Source organism: Cyanistes caeruleus, chromosome 1 (assembly GCF_971803275.1).
Source record: "Cyanistes caeruleus chromosome 1, bCyaCae1.hap1.1, whole genome shotgun sequence".
Lineage (NCBI taxonomy): Eukaryota > Metazoa > Chordata > Aves > Passeriformes > Paridae > Cyanistes > Cyanistes caeruleus.
This window is the reverse complement of record NC_141701.1, coordinates 88283062-88309265: the sequence shown is the minus strand read 5'-3', so window position 1 is coordinate 88309265 and position 26204 is coordinate 88283062. Positions and strand designations below refer to the sequence as shown.

General features: G+C 41.4%; 1 protein-coding gene across 1 annotated transcript in view; it reads left to right on the top strand.

Moving 5' to 3' along the window:
- Positions 1 to 26204, top strand: part of LOC111923933 (uncharacterized) — a 262384-nt gene that overhangs the window by 80403 nt on the left and 155777 nt on the right. Inside the window, exons 2-3 of the mRNA XM_086901524.1 lie at positions 2521 to 2721; positions 21676 to 21731. Of these exons, the coding sequence (XP_086757650.1) occupies positions 21720 to 21731 (12 nt within the window). The 5' untranslated portion in view covers positions 2521 to 2721; positions 21676 to 21719. The remainder of the gene's footprint in view (positions 1 to 2520; positions 2722 to 21675; positions 21732 to 26204) is intronic.

Sequence of the window (26204 nt, the reverse complement as noted above, 5' to 3'; positions counted from 1 at the left end):
GTCAGATATGGCCACAGAATACAAAAAAGGCTCTCAAAGGTATAAATAGTTGTGGTATGAAATACATGATGCTAACCATGTGCATTATTGGTGCTAGGAGATCTAAATTCCTTGGATGTCTGAAGTCCAGATAGCATAGTGTTTTAGTACCTGTGAAATATAAAATGAATGCAGATTGAGAAGGGAGTCTCTGAGAGATCACTTTGTAGCCTCAATAAGCCCAAATATAAAACCACTTGAGATCTCTTTTTACAGTGTACGTGCACAGGCATCATCAGTTGTTTTCATACACAAAATGATTGTAATCAAAGGTTTTGTTTGTGATGCTCTGTTTAAAACTTCCCTTTACCTTTCATTGGCTAGTTAGTTACTTTAAAGCCTGGTCCTCTTCTGGTGGTGCTTTTCCTGTTAAACTTTAGTGTGAGTTAGCCCTTGGAGACTGATCTCTGTTCTGCTGTGCTCTGTGATACTCTCTCTGGAACCTGCTCTTACTGTGGAGCTGCTCTGCATGCTGTCACCTTGACACTGCTGCACCCTGAGGTCACCATCTTCTGCTAAGCATCTCTGGAGACTGGAGAAGGAATGTTTTAAGTTATGCCTTGGTTTCCTGGGTCTTCCCAGTACTGCCTTGGCTGATGGACTTGCTCAAATGACCTCTGCTTCTCTCTGTTGCATTGCTGGGGCTCTCTGTAAGTCCCTGATGGAAAGGGACTTGCAGGCACCTCTGCAACTCTGATGACATCAGGAAATAGAACCCTTCTTATTCCTGTGACCTAGGCACCCTAAGATTTGATTGGGATGCTTTTTATATCTCCTTGCTATGAAATTGAAACTAGCTCTGTACGAACTAGCAGAGACAGAGCTTTCTGTGCTTCTGGTGTGGTTGTTTAAAGACAAATCTATTGGCTGCTGCAGCACATCTATAACTGGTGCTCCCATGAGGAGGAAAATGCAGAGAAAACTCCATTACTTTGGATGAAAAGATGATTTCTGTGCCTACTAATCATACAGACTGAGGCATTGCATCATTTGGATGGAGTTCTCACTTCTCATGGGTTATATATGCAACTAAGTCTTGTATTACTGTCTTGTTTTGGACATTCCTTGTATTTTTTCTCAAACTGCCTTGCTTTTATATTGTTGTAGCATCAATCAGGCAGGGTCCAGCACCCAAACATGAGAAGGGGGCAGTATGCAGAGAGCAACAAGTACTCTCTAATTCCAAGCATATACAATCCAAGTGCCAGAAGAGGGATGATAGATAAATCCAAACACTAGGTATGGTACGTCAGTAACCCACTCTGAAGACTAGATCTTTAGCATGCATTACAGCAATGCAAGTTTTAGTCACGTACTATTGTGTTTATTGCTTTTGAAAATTATTATTATTATTGCTTTTTTGGTTTGTACTTGCTTGGCCATTGCAGTCTTCATCTCTAAGATGATGGAATATCTCTTTTTTTTGTCTGACCAGTGAAAAAGGACATGGAAACTTAGGGAAGTATGGGACTAATCTGTGTCTGTATTTCATTTTCCAAATATTTATCTGGATTGAATGGGACCCTTAAGTTTTGAGCAGATAACTTTATCAGAGAAGAACAGTAAGTTAGCTGATTGCAGCGGAGTACCTTGCACAGTTAAAATCCTCAGGGCAAGGCCTGTTTCCACAAACACCTTCATCTCCTCCCCTGCATTGGGAAGCAGGGTTGCAGTGACATGGAGCAGTGACAGACACCTTCAGCTGCAAACCTACAAAAAGTCTGTTAAAGATAAAGACAATCTAGAGCATCTACAGAGTGTGCAGTATCAGCTGTTGCTGGCAGTGGACTGTGGCAGAAAGCCAAAACTGTTTCCCTGGCACATATTCCCCCATCTAAGTAAGAAGGGAAGAGCTAGTGAGGACTGAACATACTTTGCTGGGCCTATAGGGTGCTACAGGACAGCATGTTACAATGGGGTTGTGTTTCAACAACTAGGTTATTGAGCACCATAAAATATAGCAAGGCCTGTATATAATAGCTGGTGTTCTGCAACCCCAGTGACTCATTGTGTCTCTCCTAAGGAGAGAAAGTCGCTGGAGCCACCTCCTGTGGCTGCCTGAAAGATACACCTTTGCAGGTCCCACCTGGTGCTTCTCACTTAGCACTCAATAAAAATCTCCCCTCTGCTCCTCTCTCCACTTACCATGTGCCAAGAAACATCCTTCTGTCACTGCTGGTTCCATGTGCCAGGTGAATGGGCATTGCAGGAGGTTTTCATCATGCTGCTTATCAGCTACCTCTGCTTCATGACGCAAGTACCTTCTCACTGTCAAACACTCTGGCAGAAATTACCTTTAATTGGTCCATTCTGTGTAGGTTATCTAGATATAGATAGCAGAGATACCACATTTATTTCCCAAGTAGCAGTAATTATTATTGAAGCAAAAAAGTAAAAAAAATATTTTAGACCTCATATTTAGACCCAGTTTTCCACTCTTTTAGACACAGGATAGTGCCTTAACACTGTTTTCCTTACCAGGTTGTTTGTCTGAGTTCTGGAGAAGAGCATCTTTGTCCCATGGAGGAGCTGGAGAGGTTTCTATTGCTGACGGATTTGCTCTGGCACCTGATGTGCGTGCCAGCAGCCATCTCATCAGGGGGACGTGGACGTCACTGTCACCATAGAGACAGCAAGGAGGATTCGGTTTCAAAAGGTGAAGAGAAGCTGGGGAGTAGGAAGGTAAGCTGGGTCTGTGTCTCAACTCATGAAGGATTTTAAAGTGACGCTATGTTTAAAAGGATGCCACAGTAGAGGAGCGCTCTACTGCATATTTATACGCTTGTGTGGAAATGTGCATCTAAGTATTGCTTCCTATATGTATATTTACATGTACTCTTTGGAAAAGACTTGGGTGCAAATGAATCCAACACAGGTTTTTAAGAGCCTGCTAGCGCTCAGTTTGTGCTCCTCCAATTAATTCTTCTTTTGCAGGTGATGTAAAAAAATAAAGCATTATGTTTAAGGTTTATTTTAAGAAGTTATAAAATATCCACTGCCTCAAGATTTTCTGTTTTTCACAAGAGCTGAAGGAGCTGTGGTGTGTTCTAAATTAATGTGGTTCACTTCTTCTTATGGTCTTCAGTTGTGCTCTAGCAATGATAAAGCAGTGGTGAGAGCTGACAGGCAAAGTAGGGATCAGCCATGTGTCACTGTTTAACCACATGGGACTTTTAAAGCCTGAGTCTATACTGGCCTGGGACAGCTTGTAGATCTCTCTCTGCCCACTCTTATATCAGCAGATAAAATCACCCCTCCTGAGGGCTTACCCCATCCCTTGAAGAGATATCCTCCGTGATGAATGAACCTGTTTAAATCTTCAGTTTGCACGCTAATAATCCCCAGCAGGGTGCTGACCCCAAAAGGATGTTCCTTGTACCTTGGGACCAAAAGGTAATTCACAGGTATGGCTCTGAGAGGGGTGGTGGCAAGGAGGAGTACATCCAGCAGAGCGACAGATGAAGTCTTGAGTCATGCCATTACTACAAAAAGGGTGGTAGAAGGCTTATAGGGATTGATAAAAGACCTTGTCTGCAATGCTGTGAGGTTCTGGATGCCACTGGAGAGGAAGGGGCTGGGTGCGTGCTTCTGATCTTGGGCCAGAGATGCTCAACAGAGCCCTTGAGCTCCTCTTGTCTTTGCCCAGCCTGCCACAGCTCCAGCAGGAAATAGCCAGTGCACAGCAGGTTTTTTAACCATGACACACTTGTCTTGACAGCTGGAGGAAGTCTGGCGTGGGAGCCAAATCTCCTGGCTTTGTGTCAGCTCTGGGGTATCTTTCCTGTTTTGGGAATTCCCCGCTGGGGAGGCAGCACTGCTGTTTGGAGCAGAGTTCAGATCTCAGCCCCTGGGGCCGTCCACTCTGGGAGACGTTTTTGGCAAGAATAAATATATTTTGCTATTTTTGAGTCTCTTTGACTTTATAAATAGCTAAGTGACAAGTAAAATTTTGGTATTCACCCTATGGCTGAATTTTCCGCAGGGATGTTTGCATGTGTGCGTAATACCATTTATATTTATTATTCCTGCTGCTGTCGTCACTCACACGTTTTCTGCAAACAGAACAAAAGGCTCCCTTTGCAGTCAGCTCATGGTCCAACTGCTGCACAAAGACAGTGGAGGGCACAGAGAGTGCCTGGGGGGCACAAGGAATCCTTGAGATAACATTGCTTGGGCTTCTGTTGTCAGACCTCTACAAACCATGATAATACATGTAGGCTTCATGCTAATGAGAGGCAGCCAGAGTGTATGTGAAGAACTGAATTGTCTATTTACATGCAGCTGGGGTTTGCATTTTTTGGGGGTACTGTTGTTGGGACATGTAGGGAGCTGGTTGACTTCCGTAACAAACTGCATTTTTAACTGATTTTATCTGATGGCTGCTGCAGGATCTTGTCTACCCAGATTTTAGTCATTCACTCTGACTTCTGTTTTAGGAACCTTCTGACCAAATTGATCTTTGGTATCAATATAAAAATCTGTGCTGGTGAACTTTTGGGTTTGACTCACTTTCTGGGATCAGCCTATGTCTCACTTATGGTTCACTCTCATCATTAATCATTTGATCATGCTTTTTTGAGACAACAGAAACTGTGATTTTGTTAGATTCAGAGTTCATCCAGTTCACTTCCCATCTCCCATGGCGGTGGTCTCCAGCTGCTCCAGCAAAAAGAAAAAGAAATCCTGCATTAGGCAGGAAGGAGATAAGCTCTCTAAGCTGTAACAGAAACTTTGCTTTCTTCAACAGGCAAACCATTCTCTGAGAACTTGATTACCAATTAAGATTACTACAAAGCCAGAAGTTAAGAGAGGACTTAGATACCAGCATTATCTAGCAGATCTGATCTGAAAGGTTTTACTGGTGCAGAAGCCACTTCTGAGCGACAGCAAAAGCAGGAGGACTGGACATAAAGATGGACTTGACCTCCAGCCTAGAGCCCTGAACTTGGCACATTTAATCAGTTACTTCTCAATTAGAGGGGCTAATTATCCACTCCTCTGGTTGCTCATCCCCTGCAATCTGCTCTTGCCACAGTGTGTGTATGTTTTATCTGCTGGGGAAGAACTGGGAGCAATACCTATTCTCAAGGTAATAACAAGCACCACCTTTTCCCCCCCCTCCCGCCCTTGTTAGTGGTGTGGGTAATATAATTCCTCTGCTATATACAATACCTCTCCTATAATGCTTCTCACTTGACAGCCTATATGAAGTGGTCAAGACCTGCATCTGGAAATTATGCAGTAACAATATATTTTTTCTTCCTGCCTACAGCAGGAATATTTATATATACCAGATTTATGCCATGGTCTTATGAGGTGGTACAAGAAGTAAAGCCACAGCAGCTATCTTGCTTGTGGTGTTATTGTGTGATACTGTCATCTCTTCATAAGATTTTCTGAGGTTTTCTTTTGCTCAGGCTGTTAAGATTGGCTGTAGTTGTGTTTTTGCTTTAAGAATAAGGGAGTGCTTCTTCCATTATGCCATTGGATTTGTTGGCAGGTAGCTAATTTACAAATTTGTGTTGAAAAGGTAGGAAAAAGAAAATGTGAAACTGATACTGGGCATGATATCAGAATATAGAGATGTTTACTCACTGTCAGCATCTGTGGTGATCATAGTGATCATTGCCCAAAACTAGATAGTGCTTTTTCGCTACACACTTCCATACATTGGGTTACTTGCTTGGATTTTTCAATTGCCGCTGAGTTCAATCCTTCAAGTGTCACTTACAAGCCTTACTTACAAGCCTGTTTATTTTCACCTATGCTCATTCTGTAGGAGGATGAAAGAAGCAAAATAACTGTTCTGAGTGTTTGGTGTTACTGTGGGGGTATACAATCCCTTTCCATGAATCAGTGGACTTTGGAGAGGATTTCCATGTGTGTCTAAATCCTGCTGTGCTGTTGCCCTTTCTCTCAGATTGGGCCCCAGCCAGCAAGGAAAGATTTTCAGGCAATCCAGCCAGGATTTTTCCATGTGATAAAGGGAATGATGAAGAACTCTAAGCTCTGAACAGATGACTCAGTGCCTCTGGTGCTGAGTTAGACCTATCACTGTGCCTATTGCAGAGGCATGCAGTCCACACCCAATTTCATCCTCTGCCCACACACAAATGTGTCATCTCTCTGTGCATGACTGAAGTGTTCATATCAGACATGTTTACCCGGAAAAAAAATATGGGAATTGTCCTTAAAGGTGCTATAATATGCTTCCAATTTCTTTCCTCTTTGGTCATTCTGTTCCCTCTTTGGATCTGTTACACCTTTCAGGGGGTCCACTTGTGCCAGTAGGTGTGTATGGGAGAACTGTATTTGCAGGGCCATTTGTGAGTCATATCAGTCTAATAAAACATAGCAGGAGGGATCCCGTGAGATAAAACAATGTATGGAATAGAAATGTATCCCTTTGCTTATTTTGGGTATAAATATTGTCTCTTAATGCCAAGTATTCCATGCAAAGATTAGTTTGGAATAGTGGAATTGATAAAAGCATATATATGCTCTTTGTTTTCATGAATAGCAGAGGATTAAAATGTGGCTGTATTTGACATCCATATGCAAGTCATGCGAGGTTCAGTTAAATTCTATAAAATGTAGTGCTATGAAATTCATTCACCTTCACCACACTGTGTAAGAGAGGCTGTGATATCATTCAACTATTAGGAGAAAGTGACTTTCCAGGCTAAAGGAAAGTGAACAGGTGTATCTTATGGTTTTATATTAAAATTACAAATGTATAAGAGATGCAGCCTTCCATGGCCTTGATCAAAACTTTAGTGTATGCTTTTGTGTATCTCTGAGATTAGAAATGCAAAGCAAGGTTCTCTGGCTTTTGTGAAAGATGGCCTCAAGCCATCTTTCAGAGCTCAGGACATCCTTAGGCAAAGTGTAACGAGGGTTTGTCTCAAAGCAAAGGTGGAAGCTGAGGCCTGGTTCATGAGAAGGTGGTTTCCAAGCCCTCACTAGAAGAAAAAGAGGTGATATGATCTTCCGTCTGTGAAGAGTTTTTCCAGGTGCTGCTGACAGAACAATTGCTTTCTAATGTTAAACAGCCTAGAGCTGGAGGAAAGGGAGATTTCTTCTGTGGAACTGGGAAAAGAAGGGAATAGAAAGAGAGGGAAAATCAGTTTCCCTAATCTCCTTTACACCCCTCAGAGGACTTAAGGAATCAGTGCCTTCTGAGGAAGGGATACACAGAGGCTTTGTAGAAGACCAAGGTTTAGACCATCGATCATTAATTTTCTCTTGGTCCACTTTCCTTTTTCTGCCAGTCCCAAGAATTCCCAAATTAAACTAAAACCAGAATATTTCAGAGACCTACTTCTGAACCCAGTCATGGCTGAGTCACATCCTGCCTCACCTGGCATTGCACAAACGACCCAGAGAAAGCGGCATGATGTGACTCCTCTGTGGTAACTTAAATGAGAAGGATGGTTGTTGGCATGCATTTCTCAACATGTGGTACAGTAAAATACTTTTTTGCAGAACTGTCAGCAAAGGCCGTTGCAGAACAAAGGAGGTACAGGCATTAATCTGGGATAATGATGGACAAGAGGTGGCAGGAGGATCTGAGAATATGTGAGTCTCTTAACTTGTGACAATTTTTACTGGAAAGCCAGGAGCACAGGTTTGACTAGTTCCCAAACAAGTCTAATTTTTTTGGCTAGTATTTAAGAAACAACTTGCAGTATTAATGGCAGCAATACAAAGGAAAGAGAAAGATCTTTATCAGCTGTTTTCACTTTGTCTTTAGTTAACTTTTATATATAAAAATATTCAAAAATAACTGTGTAAGCATAAATCACACTGTGTTGTTAGTCTCCGAGTTGAAATATTGTTACATAGGAATAGAAACAAACAGGAGCAAAGCATTTAATTCCACAACATCTCCAAGTGACAAGAGGTGTTAGGGATTGGTGTTGGGGACATTTTTGTTGGTGGCTGGACAGTGGGACTGAGGACAGCCTCAGCAAGTTTGCCAGTGACACCAAACTGTCTGGTGCAGGTGACATGCAGGAAGGAGGAGATGCCTTCCAGAGGGACCTCGAGAAGCTTGAGAGATGGCACTGTGTGAACCCTGTGAAGGCTGAGTACAAGGTCCTGCACCTGGATGGGGACAATCCCGAGCACAAATGAGGTTGGGTGGAGAATGGATTGAGAGGAGGCCTGAGGAGAATGACTGGGGGTTGCTGTTGGCAAGAAGCTCAGCATGACCTGACAATATGTTTTTTGAGTCCAGAAGACCAGCAGTGTCCTGGGCTGCATCAAAAGAAGGGTGATGAGGTCAAGGGAGGTGATTCTGCCCCTCTACTCTGCTCTCATGACACCCAACCTGGTTACTGTGTCCAGTTCTGGATCCCCAAATATAAGAAGGGATCTGTTGGAAGGAGATAAGGGCCACAAAGATGATCAGGGGGCTGGAGAACCTCTCCAGTGAAGTCAGGCTGAGAGTTGAAGTTGTTCAGCTTGGAGAAAGAGAACACTCTAGGTAAACCTTAGAGCAGCTTTCCAGTTTCTGAAGCAGGCCCACAAGAGAGCTGGAAAGTACTTTTTACAGAGGGTTGTAGTGAGAGAACAAGAGGTAATGGCTTTAAACTGAAAGAGAGTGAGTGTTTGTTAGATGGAAAAAAATTCTTTATTGACATTGAGGTGAGGCACTGGCACCGGTTGCCCAGAGAAGCTGTGGATGCCCCATCCCTGGCAGTGTTCAAGGCCAGGTTGGAGGGGACTTTGAGCAACCTGGTCTATTGAAAAGTGTCCCTGCCCATGGTAGGGGGGTTAGAACCGGGTGATCTTTAAAGTCCCTTCTGAACCAAACCAGTCTATGATTCTTTGAAATGCAAACAGAGGTTGAACTCAACACGGTGTTGTGGTTTTGAATGTGGGACTATCACTACCAGCAGCCTCCTAAATTTGGGACTTGAAGCACACTCGCTTCTTGAGTGTAACAATTGCTGGGAGAAACTGCATTAAAAAAAAACAACAATTAGTTTTCCACATAAGTCAGAGACTTATCCTCTATGAGTATAGAATGATGTAGCTCTACTAAAAAATTTTGGGTAACAGTCTGTGGAGGCCTAAGTCCTGGTACAAAATACTTGTTAGTATCCACTAGTTTTCCTCCTATCACCTGAAACAGTTTCATGTAAGAACAGGCAAATTTACTGCTGATATGAAGCCCTATCTGATTTGGTTTCATATGGCCTCCTTATTCTATATCCATGCTCGTGCAATGTTTCACACCCACACAAAGTTTCTCAATTTCCTTCACTGCCCCTTTCAAGTATCCTTATGTTATATGAAGCAGCTGCTTGTGTTTAGTAACTTTCTGCACCTGTGGTGCTTTTGGTCTAGGACACTGAAGTAGAATTTCCTCACTTGGCGATGTTGAGATGCAAACTGTGCCCCTGGGCTCTGTGCTGGAAAGTATTCAGTGTATTCAGTAGCACCATTTGCAGATGGTGTGAAAGAAGCTGCTCTCAAGGCATCCGTCAGCATCATGGTCCAACCTGAAGCAAATTCTTTGACACCCTGATATGAAACCAGCTTGTTCCTGTTGCCTGTGTGCCAAAGGAAGCTGTTTCCTAGGAGATGAATAGGGTATGAAGTGTAAACTTCACATCTAGACTCATGTAATTGCCTTGCATGTTTCAGGAGAAGGGAGATTGTGTGTTCCTGGTCAGCTTGCATCCAGATGGCAGCTTATAGATTGAGATTTTTTTTTGGAGGATGCCAGACAGGCTTGTTCTTCGTTGTAACAAGGGTTTTACCTTGCTGAAACTCTTTAGGTTGCTTTAGGTTACTTTCCTTCTCACCCCAAATTAAATTTCTAAAAATGCATTTTCCTCATCACAGGAAACCAATGACCCCAGTAGCTGTGCTCAGGTGCAGCCATGGCTGAGTGTGTGGAAAAACTCAAATCCTGTGCCAAACCAGTTGTGCTGGAGCAGAGCTTTCCTTTTCTTTCCTGCAACTTTTCCTGCAGTGTCAAAGTAAGTTCCCCTCCAGAGAATGGCTTTGCTGCTAGGATGTATTCCCAGTGACTATTTCAAAATCTAGTTTCTGGTTCAGGCATGACAGACTCTGGGGGTTTGAAACAGGTCCCCTAGTCTGGATAGCTTTCCCAACTTATTTGTCCATGCCATCCATCAATCTTAGCAGTTAAACTTGGAGACATGTCCAAGATTACACAGTGAACCTGAATCAAAACCAAGAACTGAATCTAAGTTTTTTGGTTCAGTCAGAATATCTTGGTTCCTGAAATTTCCTTCCTTTCTGTGGTTTTTCTGCTTGTGGGATGGAGGGCAGGAAAAACAAAAATTAGTGATTTTAACCCATTAAATATCTGCAAATGTTTTGTTGTGGGATCTATGGGATAGTGAATCCAGATCCATCTTTTTGTTAAGGTGAACCCATCTTTGAACTCATTATTAAAGACTACAAAAGTGGTTATAATTCTTGTAAGAATTATGTACATTATATTTTATTATATTTACTATAAACAAAGCAACTATTTTGAAAAATATCATGTCTATTGTTTTTGCTGATTGGATGACCAGGAAGACTCCTAGTTCTGATCTATCCTGTTGCTTGTCTGCACTATTGTTGTAAATGTTTGATGGAAAAAAGGAGTCAATACAGTGAAGTGTTGTTTTCTTCATAAAACCACCACCTTAAAGACTTTATTTGCATGCAAGAGGAAATGCTTTCCTTCCCTGCAGAAGTATGGACTTCAGGACCTCTAGCCAAACACCATAGTTAAGTCTATTTTATTGGCATGAAACAGTGTTTTTAGGGCAGAATAAAGTGCTAAGAAGCTTATAATGTGCTACTGAGTGCCAGTGCTAATATCATATTTATTGTTCTATCAGATAAGTTGTCATGGTTTAGTACAAGGGAAAGAAAGAAGCCCTCAAGGTTAGAGGCAAGCTTTAATGTCCACTTTTCCTTATGTGCTGTTTTTGGTTTGAGGGAAGTTATTTTTCTTCACAGTGGCTGGTATGGGGCTGTTTTGGATTTGTGCTGAGCACAGAGTTGATGATATAGAGATGTTTTTCTTATTGCTGAGCAGAGTTTGCACAGAGCCAAGGCCTTTTTTTCTGCTTCTCATGCTGCCTATTGAGGAGACTGGGGATGAATGGGAAGCTGGGAGGAGACAGCCAGGACAGCTGATCCAGATATCTCCAAAGGGATATTCCAGACTGTATGGCATTATGCTCAGCACGTAAAGCTGGGAAGAAGAAGAAGGTGGCAGAAATGTTTGGAGTGATGGTGTTTGTCCTCCCAAGTAGCCATTACATGATGTGACTCTGCCCTCCTGTAGATGGCTGAACACCTACCTGTCCATGGGAAGCAGTGAATTAATTCCTGGTTTTCCTTTGCTGGTGTGAGATACTTTTTCTTTCCATATTAAGTTGTCTTCATATCACACATATCAACCCACGGGTTTTCTTTTACACTTTCAATTCTCTCCCTGATCCTACAGGTGGGAAGTGAGTGAACAGTTGTGCAGGACTTGGTTGCTGGATGGCATTAAACTACAACACCTTATTATTCATATAAAGTGACATTGAGAATCCATTCTTCTGATGCAATTAAGTGGCTGAAGGAATTGCATGTGGCCATGCAGTTAAAGGATAGGCTCCATGTTAAATTCAGCCTTCAGTCCTGCAGTCCTGCTACTGCAGAGGACCTTTGGGATCTCAGAGAGTCCTGCTGGATTTTGCTTGAGCAGTGACTTTCCCACACACAGCTCACTGCAGCACAAACCCTTGTGTTTTCTTTTCTTTGGTCTTTGTTAACTGAAACACCCAGTTGTGGGGATGCGTGTGAGAGATCCAGCGGCTTCACTCATTCAACAGATGAAGATATTTCCTAGTCCAGCTGTCCACTGCTCTGGAAGCATCTACAAAATCTCTTGAAAGACAAGATTTTACATTCTAAATTCAGATATTGAAAAGGTGAGGGGAGAAAGGGGAGAAAGAGGAAACAAAGGAAAAAAAGAAAAGGGATTTTTTTAGGCATTCTTTATGAATCTTAAGGAAGAACAGTTGTTTTTTCACCTTAAAGATTACCTTCACCAAAAGTGTAAAGTATAAAAAGTAACTATCCAAAGGCTTAAATTTAACCTATGGGATTATTGGTAAATTCAGACTGAAATGTCATCCATTTATGATTCATGAGTTAAAAGTGGGAGGAGAATGAATCCACCCATTCTGACACAAGGAGCCACATACAGTTGCCACTTGCAACATGAAAATTCTTAACTAGGAAGACCACATCAGTGAGCCAGGGCCTGAAAGCACTGCATTCTGCATTTTACTACTACTGCCTTTCCCTACTCTCTGTCAAGTACAGAGGGAAAACACAGGTTTGGTTCAGATGGAACAACATGGAAGATCTGCTGAAGGTTTCTTCCAAGTCCTGGTGTGAGGAGGCAAGGTGCCACTGTGAAGAATCATGTACTCACTTGTAGACCAGGGCTGTGTTAGCCCTTTCAATAGTCTCTTGAAGTCTGAGGGAGAGATTGAGTCTACAAGAGTTTGACATGACCTTATACAAATTCTCAATTAGTTTTGGTGCTAACAATTCAGGAGGTGAATTGATTTAAAGGGAGGGAAGTAAACCAGTGGTGTTAGTTTTAATATTTTCAGCTATCATGGGAAAAACCCACAAGAAAATATCATCTGGAATAACCATTCCATATAAACAATTCTTGTAAATTTCTGTCCAACCTGTGACGTATCTCTGTGAGTATTAATACTTCACAAAGGTCACTTCTGCTGTTTCTACAAGCTTTTATGGATTTCCTGAGGTTTCTCGTTGTCCCTACATTTTGGATGGGACTTGTGTAGTATATTGACAGCATCCTCTCAAGTTTTCCAGACCCAGGGGTAGTCTCTTCATTGATCCCAGTGGGCTCCGTGCCTTATTTAACTTCTGCACATCACCACGTAGGCTGCAAAGGGACAGTCTGACAAAAACAGTCTTGTCTCAAAAGTTGCTGCTCATGAATAGCTGGAAGTCAGTACTGTTCCACTGAGCAATCTGTGGCCCATGTTTTGGGTAGTTAGTAATACCAGGCCAGCACAGGCTTCACTTGAAGAAAAAGCAGTAGAAAGTGACAACTGGTAAGGATTTTTAACCTGTCAATTTTAATTTTTTGGATTCTGTTAAGAAGTTAACCCCTGGTCAATACATGAATAGGAACGAATTAGGGTGACAAGAAATTGTATACAGTCTCATGTTATAGCAGCACTGTTTTTAACTCTGTATTGTCTGCTGTTAAAATTTTCATGAGAAAACCCTCAGTTTATTAGGGTACAAAAAAGCCATGAAATTTCTGGTGAAAAAGAGCTTAGTGTTTGGGTTATCTTATGTCTGTTACAATGGTTTTAGTTTTTATAGTGTGACTGATCAGCAATAAGTATCTGAAACTGTTTTCATCTTCATCAAATGAGGAATAGTTCTCTCAAATCAGAGAAATTATACTTACCTGAAATCACTGAAAAGATGCTAGAATGAGTTCTCTAGGTCCTTAGTTTGGTATTGGAGGGAGCGAGAAGGAAGGATGAGGGGTCAGAAAAAAAATGAAGTGTAATCATGTCTTTTCAGTTCTGTGGAAATTTTCCCACATTCTCTTACTACAAATGTTCTCAGTTGGGACTGAGCTTATACATTAGTCTGCTGTGTTCAGTAAAGTAATTCATGCAAACAAAAAGTGTGTGCATATATCTTTTTCAGGATTGAGACCTGTAAATTGCAGAGTTCCTCCTTGTTTAATGTCTTCCCCTCAATATGTAAGGTGCTTTTAAATTCTACTTATTGTCCAAACCAAATCCTAACTAGGCCGTCAATGAACCTATAGAGTGTAGTGTCTTAAATGAGTAAATTACATGTTTTGTAGCTCTTCAAACCCGTTTCTGAGGTAGTGAAAAAATGCAGTATTTAAGTCTGTTTTCAGATTGGTCGTGTGACCTAAGCAAAAGCCAAGAAATCCAAACCACACTTATTCTCCTAACAAAGCAACTGATGCTCAGAAAACAGTGTCTTCTGGCTCAACTTACCCACTTGTCAAGTGAAACTGTCTCTTCTAAGACAAGGTTATTAAAATGTTAGTGTGTCATTAAAACCTCAAAAAAACTTCACTGATCTGTAAGCCTTTTGATGACCCTGTGAGGAAAGGCAAATTCATTGCTTTTTTACTTCCAGACTGCGCCAATCCAAAACTGGAGAAGTAGGTGTAGGGCATCAAGTTGTACCCAAATGGGTGAGAAGGAAGTAGGGCTGCCCTGCTCTTCTCCAAGGCAGTGGACAGGTGAGAAGACACATGCATAAAATGTGTGGGCACCCTCCCTGGATGTGTGCTGGATTGCTGCACATGGTAGTGTGTCTCCTTCCTGTTTCTAAGTCAAGTCATTGCTGGATGCTACCTCATAGAGTTTTTTTGGTTTTGTTTTTGTTTGGGTTTTTTTGCTGTTTGTTTATTTGTTTTTTCTTTTATTTTAATTAGCCATAACTCTTGTAATATGCCATTGGTAATAGATGCTACTCTAGGTCTCACAATATCAATCAGTGTAGTTTTTCAGTGTTCTGCTGGTGGAGGAACATAAATATTTTTAGAATCTCAGTTTATGGGGCTGGTAGTAAACTTTAATGTTGTTATGGGGGTCTTGTTTCAGTATATGTTTTCTCTGATGGGAAATCTCACTTAAGGATAATCTTTTTCCTTGATTTGTTTGTTGTGCCCTGGCTGTAGTGGCACGACCATGTGCGGGACCAGTGAAATGATTCAATGTAAATAATAAAAAAAGGTGTTTTGGGGACAGGTATTTTTAACCTGGCTTAGATTTAGAGTAAATACAGCCCAATGAGACTTGAGTGAGCTGCTTTCCAAGGAGAGGAATGAATGGTGGGAGAGCAGAAGGGGGCAGACAGCAGGAATTTATTGAACTGCTGTATTACCAAGGAGAACATGTCATGGGATTGCTGCTGACTCTTCTGCTCTATAAGAAGAAGTCATGCAGAGGGGCAAATCAGTTTTGTAGTTTCTCCATTGGTTAGAAAACAGCTTTGGGCCTATTGGACATGTCGTCTATCCCATAATGCAGGAATTTGAGAGTAGTCATATTTGACTATTTGCTTGTTCAAGGTCCTGAGGTAGCTTTCTTTTGCATGCAATAAATGAAACATCACTAGCATTTATTTCAAAGGGAGATTTGATCCAAGAATTCAGATCTTGAAATCAGAATTTCAATTGCTGATTTCCTGTCTGGGACAAAGAAATTTCACACCTAGCTGCTGGCTGAAGATACCAAGTTTAAAACATGCCAGGCACAATTTCCCTGCTATTATTGATTGAAAACTAATGGAAACCACTGCAGACATTGAACTCTGTGTGTCTAGGTCTTATCAGCTAACTGGGTCTCAAAAACCAAGCTGCAACTCTGCTTATTAGTCAAAATACGTCTTTATACACTGCCATTTCTAATTAGTGGTGTACAAATTAGAAATGCATACCAAATTCCCTAATTCCCTGTCTACTTTTTTCCACTCTCTCAATTACAGAAGCCGTTGCCTCAGTTTCCCTTCACTTATACTTGGTGGTTGCGTCTCACTAAGAAGTGCCTGGCAGAGGAGTGCACTCACTGGGTTGAATATATTGATATATATGTATAGTCAGTGTCAGCTGGCATATAGGCTGATATAAGGGGCACTAATGGGAATGTATGAGCAAGTAGCCTATGTTGTTTCATGTTGACACGTATATGACACTAATCCGGAAACTCCTGCCAGAGGCGAGTGAAATATGTTTTGAGCAACTAGCGGTATTCCTTCTGGGACTGCTCATACAGTATGATTTCTGTCTCTTTGACTGAAAGAAAACTCTCCTGATCTATTAGCAACAGTATTGATATCTGAAGTGATGTATGTAACAAGTGCAACTTTTACAGGAAGCATTTTCCTGTGTTTTCCAGTGAGTCTTTGCTTATACTCTTACTTAATTCAGAGGGAAAACCCTTTAACATTACACTTTCATATATATATTTGAAATTTTGATCTTTGAACTAACAAACAGCAAAACTGAATTTTTTCCTAGGGCAGATTGTGCTATTTACAGTGAAACTTTCTTGGAAAACCATGCTCTAATCATTGTAGACTGATCCTCTAAACTGCAGGGTGCATGAAAATAACTTCTGATTTGTTTTCTTTTGTATGTAGTAGTAGTGGTAACCAGATAATGAAAAGTTCTTGTTCATGAGGAAGTACTGAGCTCTATGGCAAACACAAAATAAAGTCAGAAAATGAACTACTTGTCCCCTGAAAATAAATTAGGGAGGAAACTCTGAAACAGTTTTAAAAAGAAGCTGGGCCTCTTGTCCCAAGACAGTGTTGACTGATAGTAAGTATTTTATACTTAGATTTTTTTATTTACTTTGTATATGATGTCTGCTTAGAGATTACAATGCTGTTTCTGCACAAGCAAAATCATTAAAAGTTTTATCTCTTTTTTCAGGATTTCATGTGCAGCTCGACACTTTAACATTCTTCTGTAATGTGAAGGCCATGTAATTTAAGAATTGCAAGTCACAAAACTTTCTGTAATGAAAATAATTTTTTTCTTTTTGCTGGTTAAGAGCTGGGATGTAGGTGGGAAGTGAAAATTAAGGACAGTGGCAGTGCTGAGGTTCCTGATACCGTGTTACTGCATCCAGAGTGGTGTGCAAAAATTCGCCATGGCTGGTAGAATCCCGAAGGTAATGAGTATTGCTGTGCTTGTTTTACAAGTGGAAGACTGGAGGAAAAAGAAGTTTTTGCTTGCCCATAACCATGAAGAGCATGATTTTCTTATTGAGCTTGGTCCCTCAATCCTGCTGCCTGCTACCATCTTAATCTGAGCCATCTCCAAGTCTTGCAGTGGGCAATTCTGAAAAAAAAATAGCCTGGCGAGAAAGACTGAGAGCTTTTCTTCATCCCCTTCTGGAAAACCTTTTGTCCAGTCTGGGGCTGGTGTTGCTCCTCCCTCAACCCCTCGACAGTGACTTTCAATTGAAGATCACTAAAAGTTTCAGTACTCTTAAACAAGAGCCCTGGGACTTAATCAGGAGTTGATCATCCGTAAGCCAGGCTCTGAAACAGTGTGGTCAACGTTCATGTGTGGTGCTTTTCATTTGGTGGGAAATGGGAATACTGGAATGGTGACACAAAACCTAAAAGTTTGGTATTTCCAGCTTCCACAGGAATTGCTGGTTTGGACTGAGATTAAATTTTGTCATAGTAGCTTGTGTGGGGCTGTGTTTTGGGTTTGTTATAGCAGTGTTGATAACACGGGGATGTTTTAGATATTGGTGAATAGTGCTTAAAGAGTGTCAAAATCTTTTCTGTTTCTCAAACCACCCCATCAGTGAGTGGGCTGGGACTATGCAAAAGGTTGGGAGGATAAGAAGTTGGGACAACGGACCCCATTTCACCAAAGGGATATTCCATAACATATGATGTCATGTTCAGCAATAAAACTGAGTGTGAGGGGAGTGGGTGAAAGGTGTTTGGGGACTGGCTGGACATCAGTCGGTTGGTGGTGTGCAATTGTTTTCTTTTGCATCACTGTTTATTTGTGGTTCCCTCCCTACTCCCTTTCCTTTTTTATCCCTCATTTAAAAACATAAATTCTGGCAGCTCAGAAGGTCAACCGTATCCTGGACTGCATCAAAAGCAGCATGGGCAGCAGTGCAAGGGAAGTGATTCTGCCACTCTATTCTGCTCTGGCGAGACCCCCCTGGAGCTGCATCCAGCTCTGGAGCCCTGAGCACAGGAGGAAGGACATGGACTGGTCACAGCAAATCCAGAGCAGGGCCACCAAGACGATCAGAGGGACGGAGCACCTTTCCTATGAGGAAAGGCTAAGGCAACTGGGATTGTTCAGCCTGGAAAAGAGAAGGCTTCAGGGTATTCTAATCATGACCTTTCAGTACCTGAAGGGAGCCTATAAGAAGGATGGAGATGGACTCTTTACAAGAGCACATAGTGACAGGACAAAAGGGAATGGCTTCAAATTAAAAGAGATTAGGTTTAGATTAGATATCAGGGAGAAATTCTTTATTGGAGGGTGATGAGTTTCCCAGAGAAGATATGGATGCCCCATTCCTGGAAGTGTTTGAGGCCAGGCTGGATGGGGCTTTGAACCTGGTCTAGTGAAAGGTGTCCCTGCTCATGGCAAGGGAATTGGAACTGGATGATCTTTAAGGTCCCTTCCAACCCAAATCAGTCTATGGTTCTAAACTGTCTATATCTAAACCCATGTGTTTTTGTACTTTTATCCTTCGGTTTCTCATCTCTATTCTACTGAAAGTGAGCAGCTGAGTGGTGCTTAGTTGCCTACTGAGGTTTAACATTAGAAAAATCATCTATTCATCTTTTCAGGCACACAGAAAATGACTAGGAACATCACAACCTATCAAGTGAAGGAATTGAATGTGGGCCTAATTTAAAGTGTGTTAATGGTCTTCAGACATATTGTCTAAAGACATATTGCAGTAAGCTCCTTTCTTTATGAATTAAAATAAAGAAAAATTAAAAAGAAAATATATAGCATGGATCTGAGATTACTTTGAAGGACCTGCTCCCAAAATTGATGATTAAAGGAGGATAAGCACAATGCTTTTGGCTTCAAAGGTCAGTCCTGCTGAATTTAAGTGACTGATGGATTCTCTTCACTGGAGGTGCAATTTTCCCCTGAAGAAATATTTCGTAAAGACCAAGGCTGGCTACCTGGTATTTATGAGAGTCCAAAGGGAATTGCAAGCAGGGTTGTTAGGGTTATCATTTACTCAGTGGTTTCTGCCGATATTGTAGCACAGAGATCCCGCAGCACTGCTTCTTAGCATGTGATAAATGGTGCCCCAGGTGCAGGTGAGGAAGGAGCGAGGGCAGCCCCCACCATGACAAACTGTTGCTTTGCTGCTCCTGCTCTGAACCTGCTGTTTCTCCTCAAGCAATCTCCAACACCTCAGCTGTGCCTGGAATTGCTCTCCTTGGCCAGTGATGGGAGCCTGCTAATAGGGCTGTGGTGCTAAAAGAGTGTTTTTGTGCATCTCTCTAATTCACTAATTTTTTGTATTAAAAATAGATTACTTTTGCTACAGAAAGTTATTAGTATATCTTGCACATTTAATCTAGCATTCTTAGTTTTTCCCCTTGTGAAAAAACAAAGCATAATTGGGTAAAAAATTAGAAAAAAAGGTGGAATAAGCAGTTTAATAACATCTAAGTAATTGTTTGCTTTGGCATTTTACTACAAATGGACTTAAAAATAACTAAAGTCCATCCCTAATTCATGCAAAATACATCAGTCAGGTATGAAATAAAATACCTGGTGGGATCTCAAATACTTTTTATGTTGTGTTTTGATTGCTGAGAAGATCATGTACTTTGTTTTTGCTGTACTCTTTAAGGACTGCAAGCTAGTTTAATGCTAATGATTCAACTGTTATCCAGATAAAGAAAATAGGCTGGTGAGGTTAACTAAGGCCACAGTCAGCATCAGTTGATGCAGTGTTGAATGTGTTACGTGTTTGGTACTATAAAGGAAAAAGGAAAAGCAACTTCTAACACCTTCATTTAAAAAAACAAACAAACAAAAAGCAATAAAGTGTCCCACACCAAAGCAAACAAATTAAAAAATTTCCCGGAAAACCCAAATAAGAGGAAGTTCTTGAACTCTAAGAAAATCAGTGTTTAGACCCTAACATTATTAATGTCTCTTCTGAACTCATTGTTTATCTCTCTTTGCCTTTGCTGTCCTTATTTCCTCAATCACATTTTTTTCAGATGAAACTCCAAGTCTACCCAATGTTTGGATTCCTGGACTGTTGTGGCTTTGCAAGTCCTTATTGCTGCATCTTTGGCTCTTCTACAGTGCACAGATGTTGACTGTGGATGAAAATGTTGAGTTCACAGTTTATTTTAACGTGGTCAGTTCTCTTTTGCTGGCAGCTTTTCACCATTCTGCTTTGGGAAAGAAGTTCTTCTGAGCTTTTGTTGCTTTTGGTTCATACAGGTGGTTCTTTTTTGCTGTTCCCATATGCCACATGCCATAAGGGGAACAAGGGGAATAAGCAATATGCCATGTTATTGGGCTTAAAACTAGTTACCTGTTGCATTCAGTGGATGTACAGTTCCAGAAGCTGGAAAAAAAAGGCATGTACTACCTTGCTCTGAAAACACATCCCAGTTTTTGGAATTGGGACTGGGGTTGTTTTCTGAAACATACAATGACCAGATACATGACTTGAGCCTATCTGCGGGTTCGTGCTGGGGCTTTATTTTCAATGTTGCATAGTGGCCGGGAGCAGGGAGCCTTGCAATGGCTGTGGGCTGTGGTGCAGGGGCTGTGTGGGCAGGGCTGGCTCTAGGAGACGCAGGAGCTGCTGGATTCGCAGCCCCCGGCATCGCTTCGATGGCCTTGGCACCCCAAGGAGGGCACCGAAATCAAGGAGCGATGGCAAAGGTCAGCAGGCTCCCAGCATCAGCGAAGCCTGGGCAAAAGCTCAGCCCTTCATTCATTAGTGAGAAACTGGAGTGACAATGCAGCCCTTTTCCGTGGAACATTTGTGGCCCCGTCCACTGTCCATTGTATTGGTTTCAATGAAACCTAAGCACATACTCAGAATTAGGCACTTCTTTGCCTGGCGCCCTCAGGAGAGAGAGTTTCCTCAAGTGGGGCCAAACATGTACTTTGTACGGGGCATCTTCTGACCCAGAAGGTCACCTAAGGCTTCTGAGGGACTCTGAAGGGATATTTTTAATTGTTCAAAGTCTTGTTTTGTTTTCAGGCTCAGCAAAATAACCTGAAAGTGTGTTTGTGTAAATGCACAAGGGAAAATCAGGCCAAGGAAGAAGCTTGCTATTCATTGTGGGTCAGGTCCTGCAACTGTGGAGTCAGACTGAGTTTTGCCATTGATTTCAGCGGGCACAGGGGCAACCTCTCTGGCTATTTTGAATGAATAAATTTTATTCCCACATAGAGACAAAAGTAGCTGGTATGAAATTGAGGCCTTTTCGCTGACGTGGTATCTAAATTGTGAAGTTGTTGTAAGTTTGCTTAATTATAACCTCAGAGGAAAATTTTCATCCATTCAGTGGAAATCCCAGTTCAGGGAATGAGGCACTTGTAAATGCCAGATCACAGAAGCATTTCTGTGTTTGACAGCTTTGGTATTGTAGTTTTCAGGTAAGGTGTATTCCACAGTAAACTGCATCATTTTAGTGGTTACTCTCTGGTGATAGGAATTATCCTTCTGGACTGCTTCCACTTAAAATGGGTTTCTTGTTGGCATTGCTTCATCTGACCTTAAATTATGATTTTTTCATTTATGTTTATTAGCAGATTGTTGGGTTTTTTTGGGTTTTTTTATGATCTGGTGCAAATTTGTTTTCAAAAAGAAATGAAGGAGCAGCACTACATCATCCCTTTGCTCTTTGACAAGGTCAGAGCAGGGATGGCACCAGGAAAGACCTCCCCCCCACCCCCTCCTAGCAGGTTTATGGACCGGTGCTCTCCAAGTCTGAGTGTTAAACCTAGTGGTATGAATTACTGTGCACTGAAAATTCAGATATACTGCCTTTCCTTTGTTGCAGGAGGAAGCATTTTTTGCTGCAGGTCTGAGAAAGGGCAGGCTGGCATGGAGAAAGAGGTAAGTGAAGAAAAAGCCATGCTTTCCAAAGAGAAAAGTTAAAGGGACTATTCCTAGCATTGCTGCTTCATAATATTATTTGTAGTGTGATGGGAGAGAAGTCAGCAGACGCATAGGCTCCTTTATAGCATTGACAAGTCAAGGAGATGATTAACGAGAGTACCAGACAATGTAATGGTAGGAGAAGGCCCACAGAAGTTAAACAAAAGTGCCTTCAGAATTTAGAGAATTCCCATGATCCATAGTAGGACCTCATTGTGCTTGTCTACTGTTTCTATTTTTGATTAGATTTATAAACACAGCACCACATATTTTCATGTGGCTCATAGCCCCAGGGCAGAGTGAGATTGACTGCGCTGAAACTGTGAGGCTTGTGAATTTCGGGCAGGGGATGGAGTGAAATAAGTAGTGTAATTGTTTTTGTGGAGTGACCGTGGGACCTCTTCTGTTCTGAATTACACATGGTTCAACCCTTTGACCCAACCAACCTCGGCAATGCCTGGTAGATCTCCTAAAGCTGCGCTGAAAGGTCCTATCAGTGACATGTTGGAACATTATCTGTCATGTGAGATGTGTGCCAACAACCATATTAAACTACATTAATTACTAGTGAGGCCATGTTTGTGACAATCTCTACTTCATTTAACCCATCATCATGTTAGTTATTGTTTAAACAGGAAGTACAAATGGGGACAATTTATGAAATCAAAATGCAGCACCAATGTTTTGCTTAATAAATTGTATGTTCTACTTTGTTTTATTTTCCTTCTAGTTTTTTTCTTCCCCTGGCGTTTTTGCTCTTGTCATCAGCTCTGTAGCTTGAGTTTTTTGAGGGCTTTTCTATTTTAAGAGCAAGCAATAAAAAGACTACTTCTTAGTAACTGAGCTAATACACCAGTGAGATTGTTGTTTCTTTCAGTGCAATTGTAAATGAAAGCTGACTGAAAGCACCGCGTTTGTTTCCTAGCAAGAAGCAAGCGTGCTACGATGGTTTGTGTAAGGCTGAAAGCTCACACGAGGGTTACTGGCTTGATGTACGCCCTCACTGCTTTACGCTCCAGCTAGTGGGGCTCTGTACGGCCACGCTTGCACACCTCTGAGCATACACATGAAAGGAGCATACGTTTCTTTTTGGTCGTATAAAAACAATTTTCTCATAGGTCTGACCGTCTAGGTGGCAAAGCTTTCTGTGGGTCCTCAAAAGGCAGTCCAGTTTGTAGAAATTCCTAAGGATTCCTTGCACATGTTTTCTTTCTGAAGCGTTTCTGCGTTTTATGGGGGAAGAGGCAAAAGCTATCCCACGTGCTCCTGCGTGGGCAGCGTGCAGGTTCACTCATGCCTAGCTGTGCCTGGTATTCTATTAGACTAGGCACACATAGTTACATCTTCCACCTACACACTGAGCTGCTCCTTTTCCACAACCTTTTTCCTTTGGCCTCATTGTCTATCTAGAACAAACAAAGCATGAGGTTATTTCTTTATTTAATTTTATTTATTTTTGATTGCTGCAGAGTCGGCTGAAAACGTCTTTGACCCTACTAAGTGTCATTCTCTTTAGCAATGAAGAGTTTGTTTGCAAAATCTAACATGGAGTGCTTAAAGCAGACAGGTGCAAATATCAAGCTGTTTCTCTTTGGCTGCCATCCCTTAAATAGACAAAGTAATAGGCTTGGAGAAAGGAAAAGGTTCCAGCTCCAGCTGCATAAAGGAAATCCTTAACAGGGACTTAGCAGCTGGTTGTAAGAATTAAATGCTGTAAATACCAACTAATGCATTTGTGTGTGTGCAAGTGAGTTCACAGAGGAATAAGTGCTTAGTGAGGCTCCATCCCTTTTTATGCGAGAGGATCATTTGAAAACTGTGCTCTGCTTTTCGTTGAAAGACTAATGCTCTTACTGAAGTGTATGAGAACAGAAGCCAACATACCTGTTCCTGTTTACCATCGTTACACTCCTCAGAGCATTTCAGGCATTATTAGGTTCTTGGAGCCCTACCAGATTTGCAATATTTCCAGCTACTTCTCTTTTGGCTGTATTCAAACAAGGCCCCAAAGGAAAAAAAAATAAAAAAAAAAACCCAACAACCAACAACAAGACAACCAACCCACAAACAAAACCATGGATGAATCTGCTGAGCTAGTTTGCTGATGTTAGAAACAGTTGTTCATATTAGGAACACCTAATTTAATTTCATGAAAGAGACATAACATGCCAGTATGTGTATGAATCTAAGGTATGCATTTCCTAAAAGGAACTAAAACTCTGTCATTCCAAAGTTGCTCTTCTTTTTGACTTCCAGCTTGCATGGGGACTGCTGTCTGGAAGCAGTAACTTTAACTTTAACTCTAAGGCTGCTGATGAGGTCTGTCTGTGTGATCTTCGTAAGCAGATAAGGGTAGGGAGACAGCTCAGAGCAGAGCTTGTTTACAGCAGGACAGAAGAAAACAGCTAGACATAAATGAGGGCTGACGGTTTCATGAAGCACAATTGGTTGATCACAGATTCAATATGACTGCCCTGAACTGAGCGATGATCCGTACAGTATGCAAAATTCACTTTCTTGCTGGTCTGTGCCCACCAGCCTTCCAGCAGCTTTCCCAGAGCCCCTCAGCCACGGCTTTGAGTGGAACCAGAGCTGAACGCAGCATTGTTGTACCCAATTCCTTTTGACAACAATCACATTCTTTTAAAAACTTCATAGGTTTTAGTTGTCACTGGTTATAAATGAGGGTTTTTTCCCTCGCCATTGCTGCTGCCGCTGCTGCTGTTGTGGTGCTCGCTGCTCTCCCACGGATGCGAGTGCTGCAGGTTCTGGTAGTCCCAGTTTTCCTTTGTTTCCATTGGTATCAGAAAGCAGGCGGTGTGCCTTAATGACGACGGCATGCAAAAAAAGCCTTTAAAGGTTTAGATCACTTTTTGAGTGACATGGTGATTTGTCTGCGCTGCGCTCAGACACTTCTAACTCCCCTTGTCTTTGCTGTAATGCTGCACACTCAAGGTAAAAAGACATTTAAAAAAATAAATTAAAAGGCAGGACTTCTTGTTTTTCAGCAGCAGTCGTGGAGATTTGAGGTAGGATGAATTGCAAGATCACCCTTTAAACTTGACTTTGCAGGCAAAGGACAAAGGACATCCCCTTTCTGTGTGCTAGTTGTGGATAGACAGATGTGATGCATTTGGTTTGTGGATGCAAGCTGTACCCCTGTCACCGCAGGTGTAAACCAGTGCAGCACTTTGCATCACTTTAGGCTCTGGCTTCAGGTTGTGCAACTTTTCTTTTTTCTTTTTTGGATAATGTCCTGTAATCAGAGTAGAGGCTTTCTGTGCGGATGTGCGCTCATGTGTATTTGTCTCGGTATGCTCACACAACTGGACTTTGCCTGCAAACATTCCAAATGGTCACTGAAAGCATTTATTTAATTTGCTGTTGAAAACCTAAGCTTTTCAGGTATGTGCGAACTGATTAAAGAACATTTGCTTTAGACATAAATTTGCATAAATACATATATTAAGTAGTAGTGACTAATGATAAAATGAGTATAAAATGCAACTGGATAATTTCCTGCCTATTTATTCTCTGATGAGAAGGCAAAGCATTGTAAGGGTAGGGGGGCAGGGAAAGGAAACCTAAAATAAAAAGCAGGGGGAAATAGTGTTATTTACACTACTTAAAATTGCTCATGTGTAAAAGAGAGAAGGATGAGGAAATTGGCTCTGGAAATAGGTATGAAAGGAAAATGTCTTCTAATTTCCTCTCAAGCACAAAGTGACAAGAACATGTTGATTACACAAAGGCCACCACTGAAATACTCTGTTTTTCAGTTATGTTGAGAAGCTGAACACTGGAGGAATTCATCTTGCTGTTGGAAATCAAATATTGCTTTAATTCTAAAAAAATATGAAAAACATTTTCAAAACCTGATCGCATTAAGGGAGAGGGCATCATCTCTTTGCAGAAAGTAGGGATCACAAGCCTGTTACATCAACTACCTAAAAATGCTAGTTGGCATTTGACTGAAGTTCCAAATAATGTAGTCATTTGTGTCACTGAGAAATACAAAATTTGGTGTTAACTGTATTGAATCCTAGAAAAAACAAACAAACAGACCCCCTCAAAAATCCAATACCTCAACACCCTCCCTGAAACAAAACAAAAAACTATCCAAAATCCCAAACAATAAAAACTCCAGAACACACATACACAAACCCACTCCAGAACCCACTGCAGTACACATCTTTATTATAAATAGGGAAAGAGGAATGTATTTTTCTTCTTTGTGCTGTGGAAGGAGCTTATGCATTTTCCAGAATAGAACAGTTGAAAGTTGACTATGGCCAATACAGTGAGCACTTTGCTAGGGAAATCTGACATGCAGAAAGAAATACACAGAATCTAATGCAGATCATCTTAATTCCATCAGAGTTACAGATGTGTACAGATTTATACCACTTGAAAATTTGCCCCAGAATTTTT